The following is a 10,000-nucleotide window of genomic DNA, read 5'->3' as shown; positions in this document are numbered from 1 at the left end:
ATTCATTCACTCACTCACTCATCCGAACTACCTCGGGTCACGGGGCGCCTGTGCCTATCTCAGGCGTCATCGGGCATCAAGGCAGGATACACCATGGACGGAGTGCCAACACATCACCGGGCACACACACACACTCATTCACTCACGCAATCACACACTACGGACAATTTTCCAGAGATGCCAATCAACCTACCATGCATGTCTTTGGACCGGGGGAGGAAACCGGAGTACCCGGAGGAAACCCCGAGGCACGGGGAGAACATGCAAACTCCACATGTGAGGAGGCAAATGTGCTAACCACTAAGCCAGCCACGCCTCTGTTGTTTAAATTAGGAACGCCCACACACTTCAACCCTCTCAATGTTCAGACCAAATCTACCAAATCTAACCATTCATTTTGACTAATGGATAATAATGATATTGGATTCTGACTGTTCTAATACTAGAAGTGTCGTACTTCCCAATAGGATGCTTTGAGTACATCCGATTAAAAGTTAAGGTCCTTGCTCAGGGGTCCAGCCGTGGCAGCATGTTGGACCTGGGATTTAAACTCACAACCTTCTGATCGGTAGTCCAACACCTTAGCCACTAAGCTACCACATCCTCCATATCCCCATCATCTTATTTTTTTTTTTACTTGTTAGCTTACAATAATATTTTAAAATACTGTGACTGCACCGATTCATCACAGTTTACTATTAATTCACTTACTTACTTTATCTCCATTTTGTACAACTATTACTCATCATTTCTGCATCGTTTTTGTATTTTGGAATGTTTGGTGTGTAGAAGTTTAGCAGAAGAATTTCATTGTATATATAAATATATATCCATAAAGCATGCACAAGACAATACTCACTTAAAACTCCTACAAATAGAATTAAAAAAAGCAACTAAAACTCAGTACTTATGAAGTGAATAAAGATTGTTATTATTGAGCCAGTGATGTGATGATGATTTCAGGAGGAGAAACATGTGGGCTGTGAGATCAGTGAAGAAGAAAACGCAACCATCTCTCTGGACTGCAGTGTAGGGAATCTTTTTATACCAGCTCTGTCAAAGGTAATAATGTTTGTCTCCTAAAATGTATTTTTCTTTCGTTGCCTACGGATTGGTGTTGATGTGCTTCTTTTTTACCTGCAGCTCAACATCAGCTTTCTACTGGACGTGAACCAGAACAGCAGCGCTGGTGATCTGAGCATCAGCATCAATGCCAAGAGGTACAGAAACCCCAAGGCTTCAGTGTATTTATGTCAACTACAACAACAGACACTACATCCAGTGGCTTAGTGGTTAGCACGTTCGCCTCACAACTCCAGGGTCGGGGTTCGATTCCCGCCTCCACCTTGTGTGTGGAGTTTGCATGTTCTCCCCGGGCCTTGGGGGTTTCCTCCGGGTTCTCCAGTTTCCTCCCCCGGTCCAAAGACATGAATGGTAGGTTGATTGGCATCTCTGGAAAATTGTCCCTAGTGTGTGATTGAATGAGAGTGTGTGTGTGCCCTGCGATGGGTTGGCACTCCGTCCAGGGTGTATCCTACCTTGATGCCCGATGACGCCTGAGATAGAGTAGAAAATGAATGAATGAATGAGTCTCCAGAGTCAGAGGGAAAGCTGAGGTAGCAAATGGTGAGGAAACAATTTTTTAAGTGATAAGGTGGAAACTTGTAGATATGTAACTCCATTAGATTGAACTATAAACAGAATATTAAAAAAAAGGCAACTTATTTTTTTCATGAATATAAATTCTAACCGGTGTCAAATTGCTATAATGAAATAAAGCACTACATGTTGTTCAGGTATATAAAGTTAGTGCTATGGTGTAGTTTTGTTTCCAGTTGCATCACAACAACCTCAATACATAACGTGAGAACTTTCTAGACTGGAGCACTAAACATCAGCATAGGAAGGAAGTTGGTTAAGACTGAACAGTCTTAGCCAGTAACTGTTTTCAGAAAAATGTCTTGCTACAGCTTTGCATTATTCATGGACAATAATTTGGCATCCGGCTCACACAGACCCACACATAGAGCTCATGTGAGGGGCCCACAGTGTGTTTTGGGTGTTGTTAGGGGAGACTGGTAAACGTAGGCTGCAGGATATTATGAGTCACTCAAGCCGACGCAGCACAGCTTCTCGTTTCCTTTTTTCTAGTTCTTACATACTGTACAATTTAATCGCACTTAAAAGCACAATTAACAAAGTTGACACTAATAGTTTTTGTAGACTGAAATATTTATAGAACATTCCTCGGAGAAACCGAATGAGTCCCTGAATTGGACCACCAATCAAAAGGTCATGAGTTTGAATCACAGGTCCACAAAACTGCCACTGCTAGCCCCATGAGCAAGGTCATTAACCCTCAGTTGCTCGGTTTTATAAAAAATTTGATAAAAATGTAAGTCACTCTGGAAAAGAGCGTCTGCCAAATGCTGTAAATGTATAAATAAATCCAGCAATACAATGCAAAAAAACAGGGACAACTGACACTCACTATATTCCCTTACTGCAAATTAAGTATTTTAAAAAGCCTCTCAGTAAAAAAAAAAATAAATGTTGAATGAAGCAAACGGTCAGCTAACATCTACAAACATAAGTGTTGTAGGTCGTAAATAATTACTTACATTATTTATTTATTTGTCATTTATTATGTTTGAGTCAAATTTATTATTGTTTGAGTCAAACATCTTTTAAGTATTTGTTAAACATTCATTCATTCATGGACGGAGTGCCAACCCATCACAGGGCACACACACACTCTCATTCACTCACACAATCACACACTACGGACAATTTCCCAGAGATGCCAATCAACCTACCATGCATGTCTTTGGACCGGGGGTGGAAAGCGGAGTACCCGGAGGAAACCCCCGAGGCACGGGGAGAACATGCAAACTCCACACACACAAGGTGGAGGCGGGAATCGAACCCCCAACCCTGGAGGTGTGAGGCGAACGTGCTAACCACTAAGCCACCGTGCCACCTATTTTTTAAACATTTTTCAAAAAATCATTAAAAATTGCATTTTTTTAACCCCAGCCACTAGGTGGTTGAGGCATTATGTTTAGGTCCATCAAACTATCCATCCATCCATTCATCCATCCATCCATCTATACATCCATCCATCCATCCATCCATCCATCTGTGCATTTGTCTAATCAGGATACCCGTTAGCACAATATCTCAAAGTATATCAATATCTGAACGAGTGAATAACTGTATATGGAATCATTTGGGATTTGATCCAAACAGAGTTAAGGTCACAGCAAGGTCAAATGTCAGGAATTTCTGTTTTTGCTTCAGTATTTCAGGCATACAAATTCCAAGCCTCTGGCACCAACAAGTCATTCCCGTCGACGCAGTGGACATCAGGTTCCATTTGTTTTTTGTTTTCTAATTGGTAAAATGTTTGTATTTCAGTGAAAACTATGAAAACAAGGACCTTCTGCATGATAACATGGCAACCCTGACACTGCCGCTGAGATACATTGTGGATTTCAACGTTCATGGGTGAGTCACTGAGTGAAATCAAACTCTATCCACACGTTAGTGCTGTACTGAATGTGTTGTGCTGAATCACACACTCCAAATCAGGGCAATTTAATTGGTTTATCTGCTGAGAAAATAAGAAACTGGTACACAAGGGCCTGAAGATATACTGAATATAGAACAGAAACTAGCATTGGCAATGTAGGGGCATTGAAACATATAACACTGTAAACCTAGGACCCTAGAAACATAGGGCTTTAGAGATATATGAAACATAGACCTCTGATGAACATACAAACCCTTGGAACAAAAAGCAATAGGAATATCTGGCCTTGGGAAGGAGGACAAGGGAAAAATAGGACCCTGGAAAGGATACTGGACACACTGATTGCTGGAACTATTGGGACCTTAAAACAAACACATCTATGAATAGAGGGTGCTAGAAAATAAGGACCATAAAGATCTAGTTTCTTGAAAATACAAGGCCTTGTGAACAGAGACCCTGGGGAAATAGGACCCTAGAAACACTTTACTAGGTAAAGTGTCTTTTGAGTAATAATAAGTACAGGAAGTAAACAGGAAGCAGCTAAGTGTAATATTAGCTGTGTCTCAAACTGTCTGCAACTCATATGTTTATGCATGGGGAACTCAGAAGGTTATTAATACCTGAATAATGCAAAGTATTAATACGGCTGGAAAACGAAATGCGGATATTTAATGGAGAAAAGTGCGGCTCCATCAGAGGCCATTACAGTTGGGATTTTGATTTGAATTGAAGAAAATTTAAGGCGGTAATTTTGGTTTTGCGTCATTAGCAGTTGTTCTGATGTTTGGCAATCAAGTGAGGAAATTGTCAGTTTGGCGATTTATTCGATCAAGGCCATAATGTGCATTGTGAGACTTTGCCTGAATCCCTAAACTTTCTCTTTCTTTAATGTACAGATTTGTGTCTCCATCATCATTCATATTCGGGGACCCTGAGCTGATGCCAGTCGACTGCTACAATCAGAAGCTGAATTACACATTTAAGGTACTGAAAGTTTTATGCTGGTACTGTATTTATCGCCCTGAACCATGCACCAGACCACAGCACCAACCAGAATATGTTTCTCCTGCCAGACAACCATTCGGTTCAATTTTTCACCAATAAAATGAGTAAAAAGATTTTTGCTTCTAAATAAGACCTTTGAAGGGGGGCACGGTGGCTTAGTGGTTAGCACGTTCGCCTCACACCTCCAGGGTTGGGGTTTTGATTCCCGCCTCCGCCTTGTGTGTGTGGAGTTTGCATGTTCTCTCCGTACCTCGGGGGTTTCCTTCGGGTACTCCGGTTTCCTCCCCCGGTCCAAAGACATGCATGGTAGGTTGATTGGCATCTCTGGAAAAAATTGTCCGTAGTGTGTGATTGTGTGAGTGAATGAGAGTGTGTGTGCGCCCTGCGATGGGTTGGCACTCCGTCCAGGGTGTATCCTGCCTTGATGCCCGATGACGCCTGAGATAGGCACAGGCTCCCCGTGACCCGAGGTAGTTCGGATAAGTGGTAGAAAATGAGTGAGTGAGTGAGAATAAGACCTTTAATCAACTGTTGTGTGACCTAACAGAGCTATAAAACCTGTATATGCTAAAATCTGTAATAAACTTAAATAGAATAAAAATAGACATAGAAATGAGGCAATTTTCTCATTTCAATTCTGAATTTTTATATTCCAGTAAAGCTGCTTTGCACATAATTCAATTGGCACATAACTCGATTCGGACAACACACAGGACTAGAGCTTAGACTTTTCTGTCAAAACACCTAATACCTAAGGCTTGTTTTTCCATAGCATGTATTGAATATATTGACTTACATATAGTTCCTTTCTAACAGCTACAGTATGGTCCCTTAAAAAAACACAATGTAGTCACTTGCCTGCAATACCGGGACACTTCCAAAGTAATCCTAAATAAAGCATGACTCACTATAACACATGTTTCTGTAACATACAGGTGATGAACCTCGGTCCCAGTAAAGCTCTTGATGCCAAAGTGGAAATAGACATCCCTCAGGTTCTGGTTCCTCATCCGGATCGCCTGATCCGAGTCACAGATTTACAGGTGAGACGGGAGAGGATCGTATAATCCTGTCTGGTTTTAAAGGCTACATCTGGAACATCGCTGTACTAAATTTAGAGCTGGTCCTCGAGGGTAGCTGTAATTTATATAAGGATATAAAGTGAGATGGGAGGACCTGCGTGTATGAACTTTATTTAGGCTACTTTAAGAATTTAGTTAAGATTTGAACTTAGACATGTTTAACTGAATAAGGGGACAAATTCAAGGGATTTAAGCAAGGATCAAAGGCAGAAGCGGTGCATGCACTTATATTGTACACTTCCCTTATTTGCCAGATGCTATGTAATGGATTTACATCTGGTACTGTGTCCAATCAAAGTGCACAGCTGAGCAGTTTTGGTGCCTTGTTCAAGTCAAGAGGTCAACAATTGTTGAATTAAATGGCTCAGACACCAGAACATACTATACAGGATATACAGGAGCTCAAGGTTATTACAACATAGGATAACGTGTGGAAGACGTGTGGAACTCAGAAAGAAACAGGAACAGGAAGTTTACTTCCTGAATTTAAGACTACAGTGTACAACCTTCTACTAAAAATACATAAGAAAATGCTTGTTAATCAGTTCATCAGCATGTTATTTGATGCAAAAATGAATTCTCTTTCTTTCAGACAACTCAAGGTCAGTGCCATGTGAAGAACAGCAGCTGGCCATTGAAGGATGACTGTGACGTTAAGAAACCTCCCTTTTATAAAGACCTCGTGTTCTTCCTCTCACAAATCTCCAAGCGTACACTGGTAAAGCTCCACCTTCGGCGTTACACACCTTCAAACGGCTCTTAAATAAGACAGTATCTCTTACATACACACATCTGCTGTAACTTTTCAGTTTTGTGCTCGAGCGGATGGAGCCTGCATGGTGATCCAGTGCAACTTCGGCAACCTGGAAATAGGCAAAGAGGTGACCATCAATATTGAGGTGGAGCTCAACCCTGCTGTTCTTCAGATCAGTCCCGTAAGCATAACACACACACACACAGTACACAGCATTAGGCTAGATCACAGAAGTGTAGAATTTCATCACTTTAAATTCACTCTAATTCAACGTTAAACTAAACGCTAACTCAGATTTAAGATGAGCTCGACACTAATTTACATTTAACAGTAAATCAAACACTCAACACACTAAATCAAACACTTCTCAATGCTAACTTAAAAAAACTCAAACTCAATTTAAAAAATATATTTAACACTAACTCAGGCCGCTTGTAGTGATGGAATCAAATTCAACATTAATTCAACATGAGCTTAGCACTAACTGAAATGTATGTTTAAAGCAAACACAACACTAACAGAAAATCAACATTAATTCAAACTCAACACTAACAAAAATCAACATTAACTCAAACTCAGCACCAAAATAAACTGAACATTAAATCTAACTCAACACTAACTGAAATTTAAGATTAATGCAAACACAACACTAACTAAAGTTCAATATTAAATCAAATTCAACATTAATTCAACATTAAATTACCGAACATTACAACATTAACTAACCAAATTTTATGTTTAAAGCAAACTCAACACTAACAGAAAATCAACATTAACTCAAACTCAGCACCAGCGTAAACTGAATATTAAATCAAAGTCAACACTAACTGAAAATCAATGTTAAACTCAACACTAACTGAAATTTAAGATTAATGCAAACACAACACTAACTAAAGTTCAATATTAAGTCAAATTCAACACTAACTGAAAATCAATGTTAAACTCAACACTAACTGAAATTCGATATTAAATCAAATTCAACACTAACTGAAAATCAACATCGAATCAAACTCAACACTAACTGAAAGATAATGATTTCAAACTAAACACTATCTAAATTCAACACTAACTTAAAACAATTATAATGATGCTAGGTAGAATTAAATTTATTCTAATTCAACAACTTATTCATACTCAACACAATCTGATCATTATTGATCATTAACTTAAATTCAACTGATATTTAAATTAAACTCAAACTCAACACTATCTCAAGCTACCTGTGTTGAATTTCAATTCACACGGATTCAACATTAACTTTTACTGATGCAAATTCATCTCCAATTCACTTAACCCTAACTAAAACCCAACACTAACTCAAATAGAACACTAATACTAATTCATGACTAACTCAAGCCGTTTGTGATGCTAGCTTACATATTCACTCAAATTTAACACTAACTCAAATTATTCAACATAAATTCTACTCTGACTCAAACTCAACACTGATAAAAATGCATCACTAACTTCAATTAAACTCAAATGAAATGAAAATATTTGTACTTAGTAATAACTCAAATGCAACGCTAACTCAAACTCAAGGCTAACTCAAACACTTATTCTCAAGATACTGAAATGTTATTTTTCCTGTTGTTTAGGGGAGACATGCTGTAAACCATATGTATAGCACCATTTCGGTCACATCACCAGTCATGGACAACAGCACCATCACCATGAATGACAACAACAGTGCTTTTGTAAGTCCATCATATAGTTTTTCGTGTTTTTCAGATTCTACTGTATATTTGTCTAAAAGGTTTACTTACTGACTTAAAGCAGAAATAAGTATGATATAAAATGTAAGGCAAGGCAAATATTGGACTGAGGATCAGATAGAATTGATCAGATTTCATTTATCCTATCCAGTCCAGCCATATTCTCTACTGCTGTATTTTCTGATGTTGAGAGTCACAAACCGGAGAGTCAAATTTACTGCGAGTCGATTTACTACCAGGAAGTCAATATAAAGTTCAAAACACTGGACTTCCTGTTTAGTTCTATATTTCTATATGTAATATAAGATGTTTCAGGACTGATGGAATAAAAACAGTGCTTATTTCTAGACGCAAACCTTTTTGGACCTTTGAAATTCGAGTGCTATTTGTATTGGTTCTGTTGTTAACAACTGGCTGACCTTTAACCTCTGCATCCATACAGGTGAAGCTCGAAGCACACAACAGCCAGAAGCTCCCACCGACTGTGGAGCATATAATCATTGGGTTCAGCTTGTTTCTGGGCCTGGCCATCTTTGGCTTGCTGGTCTTCTTCCTCTGGAAGGTGAGGAAGATGTCTTGTGAGCTCAGTTCCGGACTAAAAGCAGCATAAAACTAATGCGTTATTGATTTAACATTCGTTTCACCTTGACGAAGAAAAGTATTTCTTCCACTATACACAAAAGTACAGTATATTTGTGTACATCTGTGCATTCTGGCAGTTATACAATCAACCAATCACGTGATAGCAGTTCAATACAAAAAACATTTACATTTACGGCATTTGGCATACAGCCTAATCTAGAGCGTAAATTCTAACCCTAACCCTAACCATTAAATCTCATTTTATACCCCTGAGCAAACGAGGGATAAGGGTCTCTCTCAGGGCCCCAGCAGGGGCAGGGGCAGCTTGATGGAACACATCACAACCTTGATTGGTAGTCCAACACCGTAACCGCTAGGCCATTCCAAAGCGAGCACAGTTATTTAATTGTTACGCTACAGGTGTAAGCAAATATTGTTGAAGTTCTTTTGCTATGTTTTGTTGTGTTCATGTTCAACATTGAACGTCTTTGCCACGTCACACTCCACAGTGGTGGTTAATATGAAGCACAAATGAAAGTAGATACTCAGGGACTTACTGTAAGTGTTTGGAATTTTATATCAGTATTTCTGTTGTTGACAAGAATACTAAAGGCAATACGTTCATATACAAGTTCCTTAAAAGGTTTGTATGTTCAAAGTAAATGATGATATCAAACCCATTTCTGCTCTCTGAGACGCCCCAAGTTCTTGTTCATAAGCAGCTAAAATTTGAGTGTTTATCTTCAACCACTAAAACTCAGTGTCAGGTTATCACCAGAGGGAAAAATCACACGTCTCACACTTAAAACCTTAAGTCCTGACTCGTTTTAGATCAGACTCACAGCCAGAAAATAATTCATTTTGTTTATATTTGTTCATTAGATTGAAAATGTCTGATAAATCAATTTCAGTGTAACTGGTGAAAGGGTTAAGCAATAAGATTCAGACTGATGAAGAAGCTTTGCATGTAACCGCAGTATTCGTTATTTTTTCCCTCCGACAGGCCGGCTTCTTCGAGCGGAAATTTAAAGAGAAAAAGGACAAGATTGAGCGTGACAGCTGGGACTACGTCCCCAAGAACGAGAGCTTTTCATAAAACGTCGAGGGAAACGAAACAGAAATAATACGGATAGAAACAGAACTTGATGTGGACTTGATTTTCCAGACTGAGAGCTTGATGGACGTGGCCGTGCGGTCCGTTAATACCGCACCAGCGAGACTGAATTCAGAACCAAACCAAATGCACTTTTGGCAGAGGGAGAGCTGAACCGCACATGTGTGAGGTGACGGAGATTTTTGTTTCACATGAACAGGACAAGGACGTGGAATA

General features: G+C 39.2%; 1 protein-coding gene across 1 annotated transcript in view; it reads left to right on the top strand.

Moving 5' to 3' along the window:
* itga4 (integrin alpha 4) overlaps positions 1-10,000 on the top strand; it is a 45,164-nt gene that overhangs the window by 34,268 nt on the left and 896 nt on the right. The window contains exons 19-28 of the mRNA XM_060877031.1: positions 964-1,062; positions 1,144-1,220; positions 3,418-3,507; positions 4,429-4,516; positions 5,473-5,580; positions 6,212-6,337; positions 6,429-6,554; positions 7,972-8,070; positions 8,531-8,650; positions 9,674-10,000. The exon at positions 9,674-10,000 is cut by the window's right edge and continues 896 nt beyond it. Coding sequence (XP_060733014.1) covers positions 964-1,062; positions 1,144-1,220; positions 3,418-3,507; positions 4,429-4,516; positions 5,473-5,580; positions 6,212-6,337; positions 6,429-6,554; positions 7,972-8,070; positions 8,531-8,650; positions 9,674-9,766 — 1,026 coding nt within the window. The 3' untranslated portion in view covers positions 9,767-10,000. The remainder of the gene's footprint in view (positions 1-963; positions 1,063-1,143; positions 1,221-3,417; positions 3,508-4,428; positions 4,517-5,472; positions 5,581-6,211; positions 6,338-6,428; positions 6,555-7,971; positions 8,071-8,530; positions 8,651-9,673) is intronic.

The sequence above is a fragment of the Tachysurus vachellii genome, chromosome 8 (assembly GCF_030014155.1).
Source record: "Tachysurus vachellii isolate PV-2020 chromosome 8, HZAU_Pvac_v1, whole genome shotgun sequence".
Taxonomy (NCBI): Eukaryota; Metazoa; Chordata; class Actinopteri; order Siluriformes; family Bagridae; genus Tachysurus; species Tachysurus vachellii.
This window is presented reverse-complemented; position numbering and strand designations above follow the sequence as displayed.